The sequence below is a fragment of the Salmo trutta genome, chromosome 24, assembly GCF_901001165.1.
Source record: "Salmo trutta chromosome 24, fSalTru1.1, whole genome shotgun sequence".
NCBI classification, from domain to species: domain Eukaryota; kingdom Metazoa; phylum Chordata; class Actinopteri; order Salmoniformes; family Salmonidae; genus Salmo; species Salmo trutta.
Window position 1 is genome coordinate 39,059,198 of NC_042980.1, and position 24,366 is coordinate 39,083,563.

General features: G+C 43.6%; 1 protein-coding gene across 1 annotated transcript in view; it reads right to left on the bottom strand.

Annotated features, from left to right (window-relative positions):
* uxs1 (UDP-glucuronate decarboxylase 1) overlaps positions 1-24,366 on the bottom strand; it is a 94,596-nt gene that overhangs the window by 40,509 nt on the left and 29,721 nt on the right. Inside the window, exons 6-9 of the mRNA XM_029712107.1 lie at positions 23,765-23,945; positions 14,098-14,202; positions 12,263-12,322; positions 8,762-8,883 (exon numbers count right to left, since the gene is read on the bottom strand). Coding sequence (XP_029567967.1) covers positions 8,762-8,883; positions 12,263-12,322; positions 14,098-14,202; positions 23,765-23,945 — 468 coding nt within the window. The remainder of the gene's footprint in view (positions 1-8,761; positions 8,884-12,262; positions 12,323-14,097; positions 14,203-23,764; positions 23,946-24,366) is intronic.

Below are 24,366 nucleotides of genomic sequence, written 5' to 3' on the forward strand. Positions count from 1 at the left end.
GTTGTTGTCCTGTTGGATGGTGAACCTTTGCCCCAGTCTGAGGTCCTGAGCGCTCTGGAGCAGGTTTTCATCAAGGATCTCTCTGTCCTTGGCTCATCTTTCCCTCGATCCTGACTAGTCTTCCAGTCCCTGCCGTTGAAAAACATTCCCACAGCATGATGCTGCCACCACCATGCTTCACCGTAGGGATGGTGCCAGGTTTCCTCCAGACGTGCCGCTTGGTATTCAGACCAAAGAGTTCAATCTTGGTTTCCTCAGATCAGAGAATCTTGTTTCTCATGGTATTGAGAAAGTCCTTTAGGGAGTCCTTTAGGTGCCTTTTGGCAAACTGTAGTGCCTTTTACTGAGGAGTGTCTTCCGTCTGGCCAATCTACCATGAAGGCCTGATTGGTGGAGTGCTGCAGAGATGGTTGTCCTCCTGGAAGGTTCTCCCATCTCCACAGAGGAACTCTGAAGCTCTGTCAGAGTAAACATCGAGTTGCTCAGTTTGGCCGGGGAGACAGATCTAGGAAGAGTCTGGCCGCCCGGCATTAAAGGCCACTGTGTTCTTGGGGACCTTTAATGCTGCAGAAATGTTTTGGTACCCTTCCCCAGATCTATGCCTCGACACAATCCTGTCTCGTAGCTCTACGGACAATTCCTTCAAACTCATGGCTTGATTTTTGCTCTGACATACACTTTCAACTGTGGGACCTTAAATATACACAGGTGTGTGCCTTTCCAAATCATATCCAATCAACTGAATTTACCACAGGTGGACTCCAATCAAGTTGTAGAAACATCAAGGATGATCAATGCAAACAGGATGCACCTGAGCTCAATTTCAAGTCTCATAGCAAAGGGTCTGAATACTTATATAAATATGGTATTTCAGTTTTTTATTGTTAATACATTTGCAAAACATTATAAAACGCTGTTTCCACTTTGTGATTATGGTGTATTGAGTGATTCATGAGGATATTTATTTTTATTTCATCCATTTTAGAATAAGGCTGTTACATAACAAAATGTGGAAAAAGTTAAGGGTTCTGAATACTTTCCGAAGGCACTGTATAAGTAGTGGCATAACACGCACCTACCACATTGTATTTATTTTTTCGGTATTGAAAATCATACCGGCCATATTTCAAAATACATCAGTATACGGTATATCGCCCAAGCCTAAAGCATACTCCCCTGTAATATCACATATTACGTAATATTTACATTACACCAACCTGACACTAATGCTTCATCTCATGTATCTATTAGAGCCAATTTCACAGCTGACTGAGAAGCGAGGTTTTGAAACCCTGGGGGTTCAATCAATAAAAGTCCACACCCCTGGTCAATGTCTGGTCTGGTCAGAGTCTAACTAACCACCACCTACCATATAACCAAAAAGAGACCACTCGGTGACAAGTCTGTCCAATCATCCTCTACCACTGGCTCAGTTGGTAGAACATGGCGCTTGCAATGCCAAGGATCCTGGGTAAGCACGCGGTAAGTCGCTTTGGATAAAAGCATCTGCTAAACGGCATATATTACCACTGATAACATGCTGTCCATGGAGGTAGAGAAACATGCCCCCCCCTCCTCTTCCCAACCTATACTCATCTCGTCTAAAATGTCAATGCATTTCAATTAAAAGAGGCCCGGCTGACAGATGTAATTTGCAATATTCAAATTCCACCTGCCTCCGAGAAGGAAGACAACATAATGGGAGGGAGGCTTTTTCTTGGAATCCTCCCGAGCCAGGGATGAGGAGAGGGATGGAGGGACGAGATAAAGAAATATCACCTGGCCCACACGAAAGGCCAGCCGCATCAATGGAATAAGATAGTCAAAGGCTGGTGTCAATCAGGAAGGAAAGAGAAAGGGGAAATATTCATAAATATGTCCAAAAGATGGTGTGCTAATAGCAGAGGAAGAGTGAGGGTCTATCCATCTGTCCATCAATCCATCCGTCCATCTATCTATCAAAAACAAAACACTTTTTTAAGTGAGAAGTAGGCATTGGTCTGAAGCCAAAAAAAGAAAGGAAATTCACAAGCACCACAATGCCTACTCCATCCATGCTCTTTCAAGGTTTTTTTTTTTAGCACACTGCTTTGACTTACTACAGTAGCTATGTTGGTCTATGTCAGGCTTTCACAAACTCAGTCCTCGGGTCCCAAAGGGGTGAACGTTTTAGTTTTTTCCCTTTGCACTACACAAATGATTCAGATAATCAACTAATCATCAAGCTTTGGTAATTTGAATCAGCTGGGTAGTGCTAGGGCAAAAAACATAATAGGTACACCCCTTGGTGTCCTGAGGACCGAGTTTGGGAAACGCTGGTCTATGCTATGTTTAAGAAAGTTAGAATCCTAAGCAACCTGCAAACACATTGTTTTTTGGCTTCAGACCAATGCCTTCTTCTTACTTAAAACGTAGTTTTTTTATTTTAAAAATGTCCATGGTTTTTACACCGGACTGTGATTTTCTGTTGAAAGGTGCATTTTACAACATTTCCACATGCTTAGGCTGACTTTGTTTTAGCAACCAAAAGTCTGTCATTGGCAGTGCTACTGTAACCTTTAATTCGGCCTCTGTCAAAAGGTCTGGGGCTTCATTTATGACTGTTGTGTAAATCTCCCACTAAATATCTACATGTGCCATTTCTGAAAAACACTGCGCACTTACAAAAATATTGAGATGTATTAAAATTTGGCGCATGCCGTACATACGCATGTTTCCCATTATAAATCAGATCCACCCTGAAACTGTGCGTGTGTGAACAAGCATTATAACTCCACATCATTCCCCATTTATGATGACAATCACACCCTTATTTGCTATATACTTTGAAAGCATTGGAATTAGGCCGAGGCAGTTTCTAAAATAAACAGCAATGGCGAACTTGATCAAATGTCTTTGGAGGTTTGATGGCAGAATGTTAAACTTTTTAAAAACAAAAACAATCTGAAAAACAAAAACAATTGCAAATTGCTGTGGACCTGTGAACAGACGGTTTGATCGTTTGTAAGGGTCTAATGTTTCGCATTTACGTTTTCTCAAACCTATATGCTGCACACTGCCCACAAATTCTGAAACATTGTCTACTTACAGTGGTAGCCTACACACTTCAATGCAAAATATCAACTGTCTGTTCACATGTAAAATTCAACCATCTTATTTATAGAGAAAAATACTTGAAATAAATACTTTAATCTAATAGGCCCAATTAAATGATAGATGTGTCTGGTAATTTGTTGTAGTATACATTGGGAATATGCCAGAAAAGATTAGGAATTTATTCTGCAAAGGTTATGAAAATATGTATTATGTTTACAAATGAAATATTGTCTACTCGAGAAATTTGAAATTACAGTATTCAGACATACAGAAAGAAATAGTCTACAATCATCCGTTCTATCGTTAATAAACTGCGCTCTGGATCGGATGGCCGAGAGCAAAATGCTTGAATTAACTTAACTATTTACTACTGTGAAGTGGGTACAATTAAACGAGAGATGGGAAGAATGGTATCTTAACTTGAAGGCCTATAGGCTACCACGTGAGAAAATGATTCTGCAATGATGGAACGTAAATAACATAGCCTAGGAAATGGATGCCCGTTTCTAATTATTATAGAATACAAAGAAAATAAAGTGATGTTCTCTCTTCTCACTATAGCAAACGATTGCATTTTGTTATTAACCTGTTATTTGTCATGAACAAACGTGTCCATCTTAACCTCCATCTGCACAAAATACTAGACTACTTTCCTGGTTGCAATGCAATACTTCAACCACTAGAAATTGTGTGTAGGCATGGTCTAGAGTTTAAAATTCCCAGTGAAAGCAAAGTAAAAGAAAACTGTTTTAAGTAATTTACTTTTGAAGGCCGTATAACTTAGCCATCAAATACAACTTTATTTGTCACATGATTCGTAAACATGTCTAGAAAACACTTGCCAGCTGGTCAACGCATGCTCTGAGTACACGTCCTGGTAATCTGTCTGGCCCTGTTAACCTATTTACAGGTCTTACTCACATGAGCTACAGAGTGCATGATCACACAGTCATCCTGAAACAAACATCTACATACGGTTAACCGTGGGGAAGACATCATTGATGCACTTAAAGTGACACATTTTGTTGTGTTACAGCCCAAATTTAAAATAGATTAAATTGAGATTTTTGGGTCAATGGCCTCCACACAATACCCCATAATGTCAAAGTGGAATTATATTGTTTAGAAATGTTAAAAAAAAAAAAAATTTAAATTACTGTTTTGTGATTAGCTTAACAAGTCACATAATAAGTTGCATGGACTCTAGTGTTGAACATGATTTTTGAATGATTACCTCATCTCTGTACCCCACACATCTGTAAGGTACATTCGTCGAGCTGTGAATTTCAAACAAGGATTAAACCACAAAGGCCAGGGTGCCCAAAGGTGCCCAAAGAAAGGCACCAATTGGTAGATGGGTCAATTTCTTTATAAAAGCAGACATTAAAAATCTCTTTGAACATGGTGAAGTTATTAAATACGTATCAATACACCCAGTCACTCCAAAGATACAGGCGTCCTTCCTAACTCAGTTGCCAGAGAGGAAGGAAACTCCTCAGGGATTTCAATGAGGACAATAGTGACTTCAAAATAGTTACATAGTTTAATTAATGGCTGGGATAGGAAAAACTGAGGTGCAGATTCCCTGAATTAAAATCATTGGCCACTAGAATTACAGCCTCTGGATGAGCATTTTCTTGTTTGCTTATGGCCCTATACAGCTCATTGAGTGCGGTCTTAGTGCCAGCATCGGTTTGTGGTGGTAAAAAGACAGCTACGAAAAATATAGATGAAAACTCTTCGTAAATAGTATGAACTACAGCGTATGATGAGGTATTCTAACTCAGGCGAGCAGAACCTCATTATTTCCTTAATATTAGAGATCAGCTGTTAACAAAGAGACACACACCTCACCCCTTGAGCTTACCCGACGCTGATGCTCTGTCGCACCGATCCGTAGAAAAAACAGCTACACTACATGACCAAAAGTGTAAGTACAACTGCTCGTCCAACATCTCATTCCAAAATCATGGGCATTAATATGGAGTTGGTTCCCCCCTTGCTGCTATAATAGCCTCCACTCTTCTGGGAAGGTTTTCCACTTGATGTTGAAATATTGCTGCCGATCCCGACAAACCATTTCTGCATGGATCTCGCTTTGTGCATGAAGGAATTGTCATGCTGAAACACATACATTTGTATATATAGTGTATATGAATACTATCTAGAGGTCGACCGATTAATCGGAATGGCAGATTAATTAGGTCCGATTTCAAGGTTTCCTAACAATCGGTAATCGGCATTTTTGGACACCGATCATGGCCGATTACATTGCACTCCACGAGGAGACTGCGTGGCAGGCTGACTACCTATTACGCGAGTGCAGCAAGGAGCCAAGGTAAGGTGCTAGCTAGCATTAAACGTATCTTATAAAAAACAATCAATCTTAACATAATCACTAGTTAACTACACATGTCTGATGATATTACTAGTTTATCTAGCTTGTCCTGCTTTGCATATAACCGATGCGGTGCCTGTTAATTTGATATAGCAGTCTGACTGAGCGGTGGTAGGCAGCAGCAGGCTCGTAACCATTCATTCAAACAGCACTTTACCGCGTTTGCAAGCAGCTCTTCGCAATGCTTCAAGCATTGCGCTGTTTATGACTTCAAGCCTATCAACTCCCGAGATTAGGCTGGCAATACTAAAGTACCTATTAGAACATCCAATAGTCAAAGGTATATGAAATACAAATGGTATAGAGAGAAATAGTCCTATAATAACTACAACCTAAAACTTCTTACCTGGGAATATTGAAGACTCATGTTAAAAGGAACCACCAGCTTTCATATGTTCTCATGTTCTGAGCAAGGAACTTAAACGTTAGCTTTCTTACATGGCACATATTGCACTTTTACTTTCTTCTCCAACACTTTGTTTTTGCATTATTTAAACCAAATTAAACATGTTTCATTATGTATTTGAGGCTAAATTGATAGTATTTACGTATTATATTAAGTTAAAATAAGTGTTCATTCAGTATTGTTGTAATTGTCATTATTACAAATAAAATAAAAAATCTTCCGATTAATCGGTATCGGCGTTGAAAAATCATAATCGGTCGACCTCTAATTAGAACACTACAGTAATACCAGCCGTAGGATAACACATCACCTAGAACACTACAGTAATACCAGCCGTAGGATAACACATCACCTAGAACACTACAGTAATACCAGCCGTAGGATAACACATCACCTAGAACACTACAGTAATACCAGCCGTAGGATAACACATCACCTAGAACACTACAGTAATACCAGCCGTAGGATAACACATCACCTAGAACACTACAGTAATACCAGCCGTAGGATAACACATCACCTAGAACACTACAGTAATACCAGCCGTAGGATAACACATCACCTAGAACACTACAGTAATACCAGCCGTAGGATAACACATCAATTAGAACACTACAGTAATACCAGCCGTAGGATAACACATCACCTAGAACACTACAGTAATACCAGCCGTAGGATAACACATCACCTAGAACACTACAGTAATACCAGCCGTAGGATAACACATCAATTATAACACTACAGTAATACCAGCCGTAGGATAACACATCACCTAGAACACTACAGTAATACCAGCCGTAGGATAACACATCACCTAGAACACTACAGTAATACCAGCCGTAGGATAACACATCACCTAGAACACTACAGTAATACCAGCCGTAGGATAACACATCACCTATAACACTACAGTAATACCAGCCGTAGGATAACACATCACCTAGAACACTACAGTAATACCAGCCGTAGGATAACACATCACCTAGAACACTACAGTAATACCAGCCGTAGGATAACACATCACCTAGAACACTACAGTAATACCAGCCGTAGGATAACACATCACCTAGAACACTACAGTAATACCAGCCGTAGGATAACACATCACCTAGAACACTACAGTAATACCAGCCGTAGGATAACACATCACCTAGAACACTACAGTAATACCAGCCGTAGGATAACACATCACCTAGAACACTACAGTAATACCAGCCGTAGGATAACACATCACCTAGAACACTACAGTAATACCAGCCGTAGGATAACACATCACCTAGAACACTACAGTAATACCAGCCGTAGGATAACACATCACCTAGAACACTACAGTAATACCAGCCGTAGGATAACACATCACCTAGAACACTACAGTAATACCAGCCGTAGGATAACACATCACCTAGAACACTACAGTAATACCAGCCGTAGGATAACACATCACCTAGAACACTACAGTAATACCAGCCGTAGGATAACACATCACCTAGAACACTACAGTAATACCAGCCGTAGGATAACACATCACCTAGAACACTACAGTAATACCAGCCGTAGGATAACACATCACCTAGAACACTACAGTAATACCAGCCGTAGGATAACACATCACCTAGAACACTACAGTAATACCAGCCGTAGGATAACACATCACCTAGAACACTACAGTAATACCAGCCGTAGGATAACACATCACCTAGAACACTACAGTAATACCAGCCGTAGGATAACACATCACATCACCTAGAACACTACAGTAATACCAGCCGTAGGATAACACATCACCTAGAACACTACAGTAATACCAGCCGTAGGATAACACATCACCTAGAACACTACAGTAATACCAGCCGTAGGATAACACATCAATTAGAACACTACAGTAATACCAGCCGTAGGATAACACATCACCTAGAACACTACAGTAATACCAGCCGTAGGATAACACATCACCTAGAACACTACAGTAATACCAGCCGTAGGATAACACATCACCTAGAACACTACAGTAATACCAGCCGTAGGATAACACATCACCTAGAACACTACAGTGATACCAGCCGTAGGATAACACATCACCTAGAACACTACAGTAATACCAGCCGTAGGATAACACATCACCTAGAACACTACAGTAATACCAGCCGTAGGATAACACATCAATTATAACACTACAGTAATACCAGCCGTAGGATAACACATCAATTAGAACACTACAGTAATACCAGCCGTAGGATAACACATCACCTAGAACACTACAGTAATACCAGCCGTAGGATAACACATCACCTAGAACACTACAGTAATACCAGCCGTAGGATAACACATCACCTAGAACACTACAGTAATACCAGCCGTAGGATAACACATCACCTAGAACACTACAGTAATACCAGCCGTAGGATAACACATCACCTAGAACACTACAGTAATACCAGCCGTAGGATAACAGATCACCTAGAACACTACAGTAATACCAGCCGTAGGATAACACATCACCTAGAACACTACAGTAATACCAGCCGTAGGATAACACATCAATTAGAACACTACAGTAATACCAGCCGTAGGATAACACATCAATTAGAAGAGGGATACAATTCCAGAGAAAAAAAAGAGAGAGAGGAAAAGAGTAAGAAAGCCGGAACTGTTATGAAAAGAAAGTGATGGAATATTACACAAGGCGATTTCATAGATCTAGTCTTCTATTACACACACACACACACACACACACACACACACACACACACACAACCTATAATACTTAGCTACCAGTGCCAGTCTACCTGCGTGTAGTTCTGCACTACATACATTTCTTATAGCACACAGATCATACTCAGAAGTGGGAGTGTCTCCCGTACCTGCTTCATGTAGGCGTAACACATGGTCTCAGCGACGCGTTTGCCCTCGTCGTAGCAGGCCCGGGGGCCGATAGGGTTCACATGACCCCAGTACTCCTCATTCTGGGGGTGCACTTCTGGGTCTGGGGGGGGGGGGGGGGGGGGGAGAGATAGACAGAAATACAGGTGTAAGTCACCAGGAATACAGTCAGCTGTTATTTATGATGTCAAATCCACTGAAACCCAATCCTCCCATTAGTAGTCGTTGTTCAGGATAAAGAATAAAGAAATAATTATTGCAACAAGCAGAAATGTATCCTACATACACAGTAAACAAGATCTATATGATTGAAGGACACGCTTAGGGAAAAGTAATTTTGTGAGAAGTTGCACACACTCACACGTACGCAAGCATGCATACAGTTGAAGTCGGAAGTTTACATACACCTTAGCCAAATACATTTAAACTCAGTTTTTCACAATTCCTGACATTTAACCCTAATAAAAACTCCCTGTCTTAGGTCAGTTAGGATCACCACTTTATTTTAAGAATGTGAAATGTCAGAATAATAGTAGAGAGAATGATTTATTTCAGCTTTTATTTCTTTCATCACATTCCCAGTGGGTCAGAAGTTTACATACACTCAATTAGTATTTGGTAGCATTGCCTTTAAATTGTTTAACTTCGGTCAAATGTTTCAGGTAGCCTTCCACAAGCTTCCCACAATAAGTTGGGTGAATTTTGGCCCATTCCTCCTAACAGAGCTGGTGTAACTGAGTAAGGTTTGTAGGCCTCCTTGCTCACACACACACACTTTTCAGTTCTGCCCACATATTTTCTATAGAATTGAGGTCAGGGCTTTGTGATGGCCACTCCAATACCTTGACTTTGTTGTCCTTAAGCCATTTTGCCACAACTTTGGAAGTATGCTTGGGATCATTGTCCATTTGGAAGACCCATTTGCGACCGAGCTTTAACTTACTGATGTCTTGAGATGTTGCTTCAATATATCCACAGAATTTTCCTACCTCATGATGCCATCTATTTTGTGAAGTGCACCAGTCCATCCACCAGCAAAGCACCCCCACAACATGACGCTGCCACCCCCGTGCTTCACGGTTGGGATGGTGTTCTTCGGCTTGCAAGCCTCCCCCTTTTTCCTCCAAACATAACGATGGTCATTATGGCCAAACAGTTATATTTTTGTTTCATCAGACCAGAGGACATTTCTCCAAAAAGTGCAATCTTTGTCCCCATGTGCAGTTGCAAACCGTCGTCTGGCTTTTTTATGGCGGATTTCGAGCAGTGGCTTCTTCTTTGTTGAGCGGTTTTTCAGGTTATGTCGAAGTGGATATAGATACTTTTGTACCGGTTTCCTCCAGCATCTTCACAAGGTCCTTTGCTGTTGTTCTGGGATTAATTTGAACTTTTCACACCAAAGTACGTTCACCTCCAGCAGACAGAACGCATCTCCTTCCTGAGCGGTGTGACGGCTGTGTGGTCCCATGGTGTTTATACTTGCGTACTATTGTTTGTACAGATGAACGTGGTAACTTCAGGCATTTGGAAATTGCTCCCAAGGATGAACCAGACTTGTGGACGTCTACAATCTTAGGTGTTGGCTGATTTCTTTTGATTTTCCAATTATGTCAAGCAAAGAGGCACGGAGTTTGAAGGTAGGCCTTGAAATACATCAACAGCTACACCTCCAATTGACTCAAATGATGTCAATTAGCCTATCAGAAGTTTCTAAAGCCATGACATAATTTTCTGGAATTTTCCAAGCTGTTTAAAGGCACAGTCAACTTAGTGAATGTAAACTTCTGACCCACTGGAATTGTGATACAGTGAATTATAAGTGAAATAATCTGTCTGTAAACAATTGTTGGAAAAATTACTTGTGTCATGCACAAAGTAGATGTCTTAACCGACTTGCCAAAACTATAGTTTGTTAACAAGAAATTTGTGGAGTGGTTGAAAAACGAGTTTTAACTGACTCCAACCTAAGTGTATGGTAACTTCCGACTTCAACTGTACATACACACAGTTAAGTGGGTGTAGTCGAGTGTGTTGTTTTCTCTGGCTTTGACAGCAGCCCTACAGCTGGCCTGTTCATTAGTTCAACACTGCGGGGAGCATGTGCTGTACAAAGCTGACATTTCTCACTACAACAAAACCCAACACACCATACTGGGGTATTTGGAAATAGCCACGGGAAGGCTTTTCAAAAGCATCAACACCATTGGAACTATTTTATAGATGTGAATATTTGTAGCCACCTTTTAAGTAAATACCTGCAGTCAACTGTGCTGTACATTCGGAGATAAAGAAGCTTTTTTCATTTCACCTGTCATGTAAAATGTTCATTATGAAGCTTGCTGGTATTTCTCCAGTCACAGTGTTTGTTTACAAGCACACAACAACGAGAGACCGGAGCCTTGCTAGTCACTCACTGTTGTGCAACACTCGGCATGTGATCTAGTTGCAGTATAGAGTTCACAACATAATGTTTGCCAGCTAGATATCATAATTCATTATTATAACTCTGGTACCCCAGGGAAGGCTCACACGAACGCATGCACGCGTGCAATGCGGTTATTGGTTCCTCAGAGCACTGTTGTCTTTATCCAGAGATGTGGTGAGCGGAGTTGAGGACAGTTACAAAGGAATACCGCGCAAACAGACAATAACAGCTGCAACAGCTTCTTCTTTCTTGTTACTGCTGTGGCTAAAGTTACTGAACTGTAGCAAAACAAAACAACGTTCATTTGCATAAGAAAGCGACATGTTGGCAAGCTTTAACTAAGGTTTGAGGGGATTCACAGTCATAACTCTATGAAACACCTAGTCCTCCAGGCCTAGCATTGCTGTTAATGTTAGCGCTTTCTGTCAACAGCTGGCACCAGTGGAGAAGGCTACTGTAGTGGTGGTGCGATAAAGGTCTGTCTCACTAGCGTAACCTACACTGCTAGCTTCACATAAATCATTAATAAAGGGGTCAGGCAGCGTACCTAAGCCTAGAGATCAATAAAGGGGGCAGGCGGAAGGCTCTGGCAATTAGCGGTGAACTCTCTAGGCAATGGGCTCATGTCAGCCACTCGCGTAGTCGACTTTGGGTGGTAGACAGAGGGAGAAGGAAATAGAGTGAGAAAGAGAGTGCATCGTAAGATTGACTAAGTCGATCATTGTCGTTGTGTGTGTGTGTGTACTGTATGCTCATTGGTGCGTACATGCGTATGAATTCAGGGTGTTTATGGAGATAGCCGGTAGCTTGGAGACCCTGAGGACCTTGATCCTGCTCCGGCCAGGAGTGGACAGCAGCCCAGCCCTGACGCTTTATCCTCCCTCCCTCAGAGACATCCCGCTGACCTGTGGCTGAACCTCAATTAGCCACAACAACAACAGCAGACACTGTCTCACCAGTTGTCTGTACACAGAAGCCCAGTTGTCAGTCAGGGAGAGAAAGATGACGTCGTAATAAAATGTCCACGCTGAGTAAACGGTGTGTGTGTGTGTGTTACCTCCGTAGACCTCAGACGTAGACGCCAGCAGCAGACGAGCTCCAACACGCTTCGCCAACCCTGGAGACATACAAGACAAAAGCAATAAGACCCAGAGCCAAAAACCCTGGAGAGGCAGACCAGATCAATCAAACCCAGAGCCTGTCCTGGGGAGAGCCACAGACTAGATCAATCAAAGCCAGAGTGGAGCCTGGGGAGAGAGTCAGACAAGAGTAATAAAGCCAGGCATCACACCTGTGGAGAGGCAGACAAGATCAATCCAATTCAGAGTGGATCCAGCAGCGAGACAGAGCAGAGAGATCAGAACAGGATTAGTATAGAAGGAGAACCTGGGAGGGGTAATCCAATCAAAGCAGTGGGACTGGAACTAGATATACTTACAGACAGCGGGAAAAGGACAATCCAGCATAGTGTATCTAATCAAAGAGTTCAAGTTCGCCAGCCTGGTCCCAGATCTGTATGTGTTTAAGCCAACTCATCTGACTATACATGTTGGCAAAACACTTCCCAGCCCAGATCTGGGACCAGGCTTTCACTTGGCAAGAAAGACTTCCAAGTCTGTGGAGAGAGGAATCTAGGCCACTCGTATGTCCTTCTAACCTGTTGTATATCACACCCCAATTACCCAACAACCTCCGCTGCCACTCTAAAACACTGAAGGTACAGTAAATTGGTGTGGGGGCGATGGCATGAGATGTTCAAAGTGAAAATGCATGTGATAAAAATGCCATTTCAGAGTTTTCTGTGCCAGAAATATTTCTACTAAGATAATTACCAGACAGTTGTGGTCAGTAATTGTCCAAGGATGAATGACACCTGTAAATGCACAGGAAGGTGCCACACAGTGCAGACAACACATTGAATGCCTCTTCACTCTCAACATGGAAATCGCATGTGAAATTACTACACACTCTCATGAAGAGATGGCTCTTGCAGTCTCTTTATTACCAGTGTGGACCATAAAGGTGTGTGTGCGCGTGCGCACGTCCGGTCTGTCGGTCAGCAATGGTACTGTAGGGTTGGCTGGGTTTTGTTCCATACCAGCACTAACAGATGCGAAACACATCATCTTGTTCTTGAAGCAGATTAGGTGAAGAGTAATTGGTCAATATATGGCGGTAACTCACACACACACACACACACCAGAATGCAGCTGATCATGCTCTTCTCATGAGTCCGTGTGCACGTCTATATGTGTGTCATGGCGGAGAGAGTAAGAGATCTACAAGCCTGCTCAGTCTTCACTGTGGAAGGTGTGGACTGTAAGCTAACTGGTGGCCTTGAGCTGATCTCAGGCCTTTACTCAGCTATGTGGTGGAGGGATGTGAGCTTAATACAACCACTATCACACACTAGCCAGAGGAGGATCAGCTGCACTCTGGGGAGGAGGGGGCAAAGGAGAGAGGGAGAGAGGTGAAGGTGGAGAGAGGTGTAGAGAGAGTTGTAGAGATTATTGGCAGAGGTGGAGGGAGAGAGGTGGAGGGAGAGAAGGTAATTAGAGGGACCAGTCTTCCATGTTATTTGTTCATTTTCCTCCCTCATGTTCCGTACCCCCTGATGACTGACTGTCAGAGAAACCTGCCTCGTCACCAGTCCATTAATTATAATCATCAGTCAATCATACCTGCCTGTCAAACAGTGGCAAGGGAGTTTCCGTGAAGACGGTTGTCACCATCGTTTTGGAGATAGTTCTGATTCTACCATTCAAATCTGTAGAAATTACAAAACCACAAAACAAAAACTATGCAAAGAAAAGTCCTTACTGATACATCCAAACTAGACTAAAATAGAGGACTGCACTGCTGTTAACCCAGTGGATGTAATTCATGACTCACCCAGCATGTTGAGGGTTCCTATAGTGTTAGTCTTCAGGGTCTTGATGGGATTGTACATGTAGTTGGGAGGAGAGGCAGGAGAGGCCAGGTGATAGATCTGGTCCACTGTAGGGGGGAGAAAGCGTGAGAGAGAGAGAGCGAGAGAGAGAGAGAGAGAGAGAGAGCGAGAGAGAGAGAGAGAGAAAGCGCACGAGAGAGAGAGAGAGAGAGAGAGAGAGAGAGAGAGAGAGAGAGAGAAAGAGAGAGAGAGAGAGAAAGCGCACGAGAGAGAGAGAGAGAGAGAGAGAGAGAGAGAGAGAGAGAAAGAGTGAGGGGGGAAAGAGAAAATAGGGAGGGAGAGAGATTAATAGAATTATTTGCACACCTGCAGAAAGAGAATAAGTTAATAACATGGTACTGTAAAGGCACAATGAATAACAGTGGTTGGTGTCTGGTAGAAAAGAACACCATAGTGAAGGATGTTATGATCAGCTGCTACTGCACTAGAAGCATGTTATGATCAGCTGCTACTGCACTAGAAGGATGTTATGATCAGCTGCTACTGCACTGGAAGGATGTTATGATCAGCTGCTACTGCACTGGAAGGATGTTATGATCAGCTGCTACTGCACTAGAAGCATGTTATGATCAGCTGCTACTGCACTAGAAGGATGTTATGATCAGCTGCTACTGCACTGGAAGGATGTTATGATCAGCTGCTACTGCACTAGAAGGATGTTATGATCAGCTGCTACTGCACTGGAAGGATGTTATGATCAGCTGCTACTGCACTAGAAGGATGTTATGATCAGCTGCTACTGCACTAGAAGCATGTTATGATCAGCTGCTACTGCACTAGAAGCATGTTATGATCAGCTGCTACTGCACTAGAAGGATGATATGATTAGCTGCTACTGCACTAGAAGGATGTTATGATTAGCTGCTACTGCACTAGAAGGATGTTATGATCAGCTGCTACTGCACTAGAAGGATGTTATGATCAGCTGCTACTGCACTGGAAGGATGTTATGATCAGCTGCTACTGCACTAGAAGCATGTTATGATCAGCTGCTACTGCACTAGAAGGATGATATGATTAGCTGCTACTGCACTAGAAGGATGTTATGATTAGCTGCTACTGCACTAGAAGGATGTTATGATCAGCTGCTACTGCACTAGAAGGATGTTATGATCAGCTGCTACTGCACTGGAAGGATGTTATGATCAGCTGCTACTGCACTAGAAGGATGTTATGATCAGCTGCTACTGCACTGGAAGGACGTTATGATCAGCTGCTACTGCACTGGAAGGATGTTATGATCAGCTGCTACTGCACTGGAAGGATGTTATGATCAGCTGCTACTGCACTGGAAGGATGTTATGATCAGCTGCTACTGCACTAGAAGGATGTTATGATCAGCTGCTACTGCACTAGAAGCATGTTATGATCAGCTGCTACTGCACTAGAAGCATGTTATGATCAGCTGCTACTGCACTAGAAGGATGATATGATTAGCTGCTACTGCACTAGAAGGATGTTATGATTAGCTGCTACTGCACTAGAAGGATGTTATGATCAGCTGCTACTGCACTAGAAGGATGTTATGATCAGCTGCTACTGCACTGGAAGGATGTTATGATCAGCTGCTACTGCACTAGAAGGATGTTATGATCAGCTGCTACTGCACTGGAAGGACGTTATGATCAGCTGCTACTGCACTGGAAGGATGTTATGATCAGCTGCTACTGCACTGGAAGGATGTTATGATCAGCTGCTACTGCACTGGAAGGATGTTATGATCAGCTGCTACTGCACTGGAAGGATGTTATGATCAGCTGCTACTGCACTAGAAGGATGTTATGATCAGCTGCTACTGCACTACAAGGATGTTATGATCAGCTGCTACTGCACTAGAAGGATGTTATGATCAGCTGCTACTGCACTAGAAGGATGTTATGATCAGCTGCTACTGCACTAGAAGGATGTTATGATCAGCTGCTACTGCACTGGAAGGATGTTATGATCAGCTGCTACTGCACTAGAAGGATGTTATGATCAGCTGCTACTGCACTGGAAGGATGTTATGATCAGCTGCTACTGCACTAGAAGGATGTTATGATCAGCTGCTACTGCACTGGAAGGATGTTATGATCAGCTGCTACTGCACTGGAAGGATGTTATGATCAGCTGCTACTGCACTGGAAGGATGTTATGATCAGCTGCTACTGCACTGGAAGGATGTTATGATCAGCTGCTACTGCACTGGAAGGATGTTATGATCAGCTGCTACAGCACTAGAAGGATGCTATGCCGATGTGAGCTTAGCATCTGCTTCATCTGACCACTTTTTTATTGATTGAGTCACTGGTGCTTCCTGCTTTAATAACACTGAAACATGCATGAGAGCACCAGCTGTTCGGGAAGACTGTGTGATCACGCTCTCCGCAGCCAATGTGAGTAAGACCTTTAAACAGGTCAACATTCACAAGGCCGCAGGGGTTACCAGGACTCGTACTCAGAGCATGCGCTGACGAACTGGCAAGTGTCTTCACTGACTTTTTCAACCTCTCCCAATCCGAGCCTCTAATACCAACATGTTTTAAGCAGACCACCATAGTCCCTGTGCCCAAGAACACTAAGGTAACCTGCCTAAATGACTACCAACCCGTAGCACTCACGTCTGTAGCCATGAAGTGCATTGAAAGGCTGGTCATGGCTCACATCAACACCATTATCCCAGAAACCCTAGACCCACTCCAAATTGCATACCGCCCTAACAGATCTGTCTGTCTGTCTGTGTGTGTGTGGCTGGCTGTGGCTGTCTGTGTGTGTGTGGCTGGCTGTCTGTGTGTGTGTGGCTGGCTGTGGTTGTCTGTGTGTGGTTGTCTGTGTGTGGCTGTGGCTCTGTCTGTCTGTCTGTCTGTCTGTCTGTCTGTCTGTCTGTCTGTCTGTCTGTCAGAGAGAGAGAGAGAGAGAGAGAGAGAGAGAGGAGAAAGAGAGAGAGAGAGAGAGGAGAAAGAGAGAAGGAACTACTGAGGTAAAAAGAAGCATTAAAGTTGTAATTGTAGAGCATTGATGGTTATGAGTAGAGCGCGGCTGGCTCTGTAGGGGAGATGGGTGTGTAGTGATGTGTTCCTGATAAGACTTGAAGGCACAGCAGGGTAGGCCCTGTTATCAACGCTACTTCTATCCCGCTCACCAAGGTCAATGGGTGGAGGAGAGGAGGAGGTTTTAGGCTTCTTTTGAGACCTTCTGTCAGGTGAACATAGATTCCCCTCAAAGTATTATCTCAGGGACACAAGTGATCTAACAATCAGCTTTTCCCAGCAGACCACTGACCTAAAAGCTCTGTCCCAGTGGGCAAAATGTGGCCCTCTTATGTCTTTTTCATGACCAGATCAAGATGCTATGGGAAATATGTCATATTTTGGTTGTTATCTGGTTAGACTACAACCAGATAAAGACATTTTTGTTGTTGCTAAAAATACATTGATAAATCGCCCTTATACAACCAGTATTCAACCTGACCAAGACATCGTAACAGACGTCATTGCAATCAGTTTCGGCCGCTGACATGGGGATAGCTCTATGGAGAGGGACCAAAGGGGATGTAGAGGGGTGAGAGGGGGTCCGGAGAGAGGGGACGGAGAGAGAAGGAAAGAGGGGAGAAGGGATGGAAAGAATGAGGGTAGAGTGAGGACAAGAGGGAGATGAGGTGGGTGAGGGATCCCCGTGGCTAGAAGGGTGAAAAGAAGTGAGGGAATAAACAGGTGACAGATGTGTGACTAAGGAAATGAGAAAGAGAAGAGAGAGAAATGATTGAGTTGGCAGGTGAGAGGCAGAGAGAGAGGGGCATAGAGATGGAGGACAGAGCGAGATAGCAAAAAGAGAGAGCAGAAAAAGAGTGCAGAAAGAGAGGGCAGAGGGAGCGAGAGACAGAGGTCAGAGAGAGCGAGAGAGAGAGGGCATAGAGCGAGAGAGAGAGGGCATAGAGAGCGAGAGAGAGGTCAGAGAGAGGGCATAGAGAGCGAGAGAGAGGTCAGAGAGAGGTCAGAGAGAGAGAGAGAGAGAGGTCAGAGAGAGTGAGAGAGAGAGGTCAGAGAGAGCGAGAGAGAGAGGTCAGAGAGAGCGAGAGAGAGAGGTCAGAGAGAGCGAGAGAGAGAGGTCAGAGAGAGCGAGAGAGAGAGGTCAGAGAGAGCGAGAGAGAGAGGTCAGAGAGAGCGAGAGAGAGAGGTCAGAGAGAGCGAGAGAGGGCATAGAGAGCGAGAAAGAGAGGGCATAGAGAGCGAGGTCAGAGAGAGGAGAAAGAGGGCAGCGAGGGAGAGGGCAGCGAGGGAGAGGGCAGCGAGGGAGAGGGCAGCGAGGGAGAGGGCAGCGAGGGAGAGGGCAGCGAGGGAGAGGGCAGCGAGAGAGTGGGCAGCGAGAGAGAGTGGGCAGCGAGAGAGTGGGCAGCGAAAGAGGGCAGAGGGAGCGAGCCCTAACCCACACTATTAAATTAATCGAAACAGGAACATTTTACATCTGGCTAGAAATGAATAAGGTAATTGTATATCTATATCCCCCCAGTAGAATCCCCATACTTTAACCCCGACAGCTTCTCCATCCTAGAGGGGGAGCTCAACTGTTTCCAGGCCCAGGGATGTACTAGTCTGTGGCAGCCTAAATGCAAGAAGTGGACAAGAACCTGACACTGTTAGCACACAGGGGGACAAACACCTACCTGGAGGTGACAGCATTCCTTCCCAAATATGCCCCCCTAGCCACAACTATGACAACAGAACCAAGAAAAATGGGTAACAACTCCTGTATCTCTGTCACAGGCTGGGTAAATACATAGTCAATGGTAGGCTTCGAGGTAGGTACACCTACAGCTCATCCCTTAGCAGTAGTACTGTAGATTACTTTATCACTGACCTCAACTCAGAGTCTCTCAGAGTGTTCACAGTCAGCCCACTGACAGCAGCAGCAAGAGATTCTGCACAGATACTGTCAGACTTGGGCCCTGACTGTAAATCTCAGAAAGACAAAAATAACAGTGTTCCAAAAAAGGTCCAGTTGCCAGGACCACAAATACAATTCCATCTAGACACCGTTGCCCTAGAGCACACAAAACAACGACACATACAGTTGAAGTTGGAAGTTACCATACACTTAGGTTGGAGTCATTAAAACTAGTTATTCAACCACTCCACAAATGTCTTGTTAACAAACTATAGTTTTGGCAAATCGGTTAGGACATCTACAAGTCATTTTTCGAACAATTGTTTACAGACAGGTTATTTCACTGTATCACAATTCCAGTGGGTGAAAAGTTTACATACACTAAGTTGACTGTGCCTTTAAACAGCTTGGAAAATTCCAGAAAATGTCATGGCTTTAGAAGCTTCTGATAGGCTAATTGACATCATTTGACTCAATTGGAGGTGTACCTGTCGATGTATTTCAAGGCCTTCCTTCAAACTCAGTGCCTCTTTGCTTGACATCATGGGAAAATTAAAAGAATTCAGCCAAGACCTCAGGAAAAAAATTTGTAGACCTCCAAAAGTCTGGTTCATCCTTGGGAGCAATTTCCAAATGCCTGAAGGTACCACGTTCATCTGTACAAACAATAGTACGCAAGTATAAACACCATGGGACCACACAGCCGTCATACCGCTCAGGAAGGAGACAAGTTCTGTCTCCTAGAGATGAACATACTTTGGTGCGAAAAGTTCAAATCAATCCAAGAACACAAGGACCTTGTGAAGATGCTGGAGGAAACAGGTACAAAACTATCTATATCCACAGTAAAACAAGTCCTACATAACCTGAAAGGCCGCTCAGTAAGGAAGAAGCCACTGCTCCAAAACCTCCATAAAAAAACAGACTACGGTTTGCAAATGCACATGGGGACAAAGATCGTACTTTTTGGAGAAATGTCCTCTGGTCTGATGAAACAAAAATAGAACTGTTTGGCCATAATGACCATCGTTATGTTTGGAGGAAAAAGGGGGATGCTTGCAAGCCGAAGAACACCATCCCAATAGTGAAGCACGGGGGTGGCAGCATCATGTTGTGGGGGTGCTTTGCTGCAGGAGGGACTGGTGCACTTCACAAAATAGATGGCATCATGAGGGAGGAAAATATGTGGATATATTGAAGCAACATCTCAAGACATCAGTCAGGAAGTTAAAGCTTGGTTGCAAATGGATCTTCCAAATGGACAATGACCCCAAGCATACTTCCAAAGTTGTGGCAAAATGGCTTAAGGACAACAAAGTTGTGGAAGCCTACCCGAAATGTTTGCCCCAAATTAAACAATTTAAAGGCAACGCTACCAAATAATAATTTGGTGTATGTAAACTTCTGACCCACTGGGAATGTGATGAAAGAAATAAATCTCTCTACTATTATTCTGACATTTCACATTCTTAAAATAAAGTGGTGATCCTAACTGACCTAAGACAGGGAATTTTTACAAGGATTAAATGTCAGGAATTTTGAAAAACTGAGTTTAAATGTATTTGGCTAAGGTGTATGTAAACTTCTGACTTTAACTGTACCTCGGCCTAAAAATCAGTGCCACAGGTGACTTCCACAAAGCTGTGAACGATCTGAGAGAGATGAGATGGCCTCCTGCGCCATCAAAAAGAACATAAAATTCGACATACCAATTAGGATATGACAAAAAAAATACTTGAATCAGTTGTAGAACACATTGCCCTTCATGGTTGTAAGGTCTGGGATCCACTGACCAACCAAGAATTCACAAAATGGGACAAACACCAAATTGAGACTCTGCATGAAGAATTTGGCAAAAATACCCTCTGTGTACAATGTAAAACACCAAACAATGCATGCAGAGCAGAATTAGGAAAATACACGCAAATTATTAAAATCTAGAAAAGATCCGTTCAATTCTACAACCACCTAAAAGGCAGTGATTCCAGTACTTTCTGTCACGTCTACTCCCCCTCACCAGCGCTCGATGTCGCCGGTCTAACCACCGGTCCTGGCAACAATCATTGCGCACACATAAGTATTCAGACCCTTTACACAGTACTTTGTTGAAGCACCTTTGGCAGAGATTACAGCCTTGAGTCTTCTTGGGTATGATGCTACAAGCTTGGCACACCTGTATTTGGGTAGTTTCTCCCATTCTTCTCTGCAGATCCTCTCAAGCTCTGTCAGGATGGAAGGGAGCATTGATGCACAGCTATATTCAGGTCTCTCCAGAGATGTTCGATCAGGTTCAATTCCGGGCTCTGGCTGGGCCACTCAAGGACATTCAGAGACTTGTTCCGAAGCCACTTGAGCGTTGTCTTGGCTGTGTGCTTAAGGTCGTTGTCCTGTTGGAAGGTGAACCTTCGCCCTAGTCTGAGGTCCTGAGCGCTCTGGAGCAGGTTTTCATCAAGGATCTCTTTCTGTACTTTGCTCTGTTCATCTTTCCCTCGATTCTGACTAGTCTCCCAGTCCTTACCACTGAAAAACATCCCTACAGCATGATGCTGCTACCACCATGCTTCACCGTAGGGATGGTGCCAGGTTTCCTCCAGATGTGACGCTTGGCATTCAAGCCAAAAAGTTCAATCTTGGTTTCATCAGACCAGAAAATCTTGTTTCTCATGGTCTGAGTCTCCTTTAAGTGCCTTTTGGCAAACTCCAAGCGGGCTGTCATGTGCCTTTTACTGAGGAGCGGCTTCGTCTGGCCACTCTACCATAAAGGCCTGATTTATGGAGTGCTGCAGAGATGGTTTTCCTTCTAGAAGGTTCTCCCATCTTCACAGAGAAACTCTGGAGCTCTGTCAGAGTGACCATCGGATTCTCTGTCACCTCCACGACTAAGGCCCTTCTCCCCCGCTTTGTCAGTATGGCCTAGCGGGCAGCTCTAGGAAGAGTCTTGGTGGTTCCACTTATGACCGAAGTCAGTTTGCATGCCGCCACAAGGAGTCGCTAGAGTGCGATCGGACAAGGACATCCCAGCCGGCCAAACCCTCCCTAACCCGGACGACACTGGGCCAATTGTGTACTGCCTCATGGGTCTCCCGATCGCTGCCGCCTGCGACACAGCCCTGAATTGAACCCGGATCTGTAGTTTGAATTTATTTTATTTTTACAGGGACAGTGCACATCAATCAACATTTCAGTAAAAGTGCCGGTTTTAGCCAGCCGGCTAATTTTCAACCACAGTCCCTGGGCAGGTTATTTAAAACAATTACAATACAGACAATCATTGAACAGTGAGCACACGCAGAGCAACATAGGACAAGCAAGACATAGCATACAGACAGAGCAACGTAGGACAAGCAAGACACAGCATACAGACAGAGCAACATAGGACAAAAAGCAACAAGACAAAATCCATAAAAGCAACAAAGTGTTTCCACACCTCACAAGCTACAGACAACAGACAACATGGAAAGCGGCAATACACAGCTAGGGATTATGTTCACAAATCTGATTGACCTTTAGCCATGTCTTCATGTTTTTTGTGAAAGTGTGGTAGGTGGTGCAGTTATGTGTGTCTGATGGCAGTGTGTTCCAGACATGGGAAGCTCTCACATAGAAAGCGGATTTACTAAAGGTGCTTTTCCTTAAGGGAACTATACAGTCACCTCTCATGGCAGACCTTGTGAATCTGCTGCCATAGGTTTGGGTTTTCTGTTTAATAAAAATACTGAGTGCAGGGGGAGCCAGGCCATTTAGGATCTTGAATACAAGACATGCGTCGGTGTATTGCACAAGATTTTCCCAACTCAGGAGCTCATGCTTTCTGAGGATGTAACAGTGATGATGGCTATTGGGCTTCCTATCGAGCACTTTGAGAGCCTGTTTGTAGACAGACTGAATAGGTTTTAATGTTGTATAGCAAGCTTGGGCCCAACTAGTCAAGCAGTATGTTAAGTGGGGGAGTATCATAGATTTGAAGTACAGTTTTGCTACCAGTGTAGTCAAGCAATTTTGTATATATCGGAAATTAGCTAGGTTGAATTTGGTTATTTGAATTACCTTTTTCACATGCTTTTTAAAAGAGAGGTTGGAATCAAGTATGATGCCAAGGTACTTAAAATCAGATACCACCTGGAGCTTCTCCCCTGACACAGACATCTGGCTCAGTAGCATCTGTTGCTCTCTTTGTGAAGAACATGCAGACAGTTTTTTTCACCTTGAGATGCAAACACGAGTCAGTAGTGACACCCCTAGTGACACCCCTAGTGACACCCCTAGCACCGCGATGCAATGCAATGCCTATTAATTTGGCACTGAATAGGCAGTTAGTATAGTCATTTATTTAACCTCTTGAGATGGAAAAACCTTAATAGGTATTTACTATAGTCATTTATTGAACATCTTGATGGGGGAAAAACATTTGCTCTTTATGACTGTTAAAACTAGATGAAATCAAAGTTACACACCAAGTTACACATCTCGAAAGGCACCAAATTGGTGGAACAGCCCAGAAGCCTGTTGGACAGACTGACTGATCAAATATTACAGGGAGAGAGAGAGAGGTTTCAGTCTATCTAGTGGTATATTCTCACACCTGGTCTTCTAACACAAGTTAAGCGAAGCAGGAGATTACAGTACTGTGTGGCAATCAGTGTTTATACAGTATCCCTATTATATGTGCCACTATATGTGATTGTATGAATTCTGTGTACGTGTGTGTGTTTCTGTGCGTGTGTGTCTGTGTGTGTCGTCACTCACCCTCGATGTAGAGCGGCTCCACCACGTCGTGGTTGATGAGCTCAAAGTTCTCATGGCCGATCCAGTGCTCCACGTTCCTCTTGCGGCCCGTGAAGAAGTTGTCCACCACCGTCACCTCATGGCCGTCCATCATCAGCTTATCAGTCAGATGGGAGCCAACAAAACCTGCGCCGCCCGTTATCTAGGGGATAGAGGGTTACACCATGAGTGAGGGAGGGAGAAACACAGAGAAAGAGAGAAAGGGACCCCACGAAGACCACCCTGCCTATGATCTAGACCAGGGGATAGAGGATCACACCATGAGAGGGGGAGGGGAGGAGATTGAGGGCACAAAAAACATCTAGACAGAGTAAGATGGATCTAGTTCAGGATAACCACGACAGAGTAAGATGGATCTAGTTCAGGATAACCACGACAGAGTAAGATGGATCTAGTTCAGGATAACCACGACAGAGTAAGATGGATCTAGTTCAGGATAACCACGACAGAGTAAGATGGATCTAGTTCAGGATAACCACGACAGAGTAAGATGGATCTAGTTCAGGATAACCACAACAGAGTAAGATGGATCTAGTTCAGGATAACCACGACAGAGTAAGATG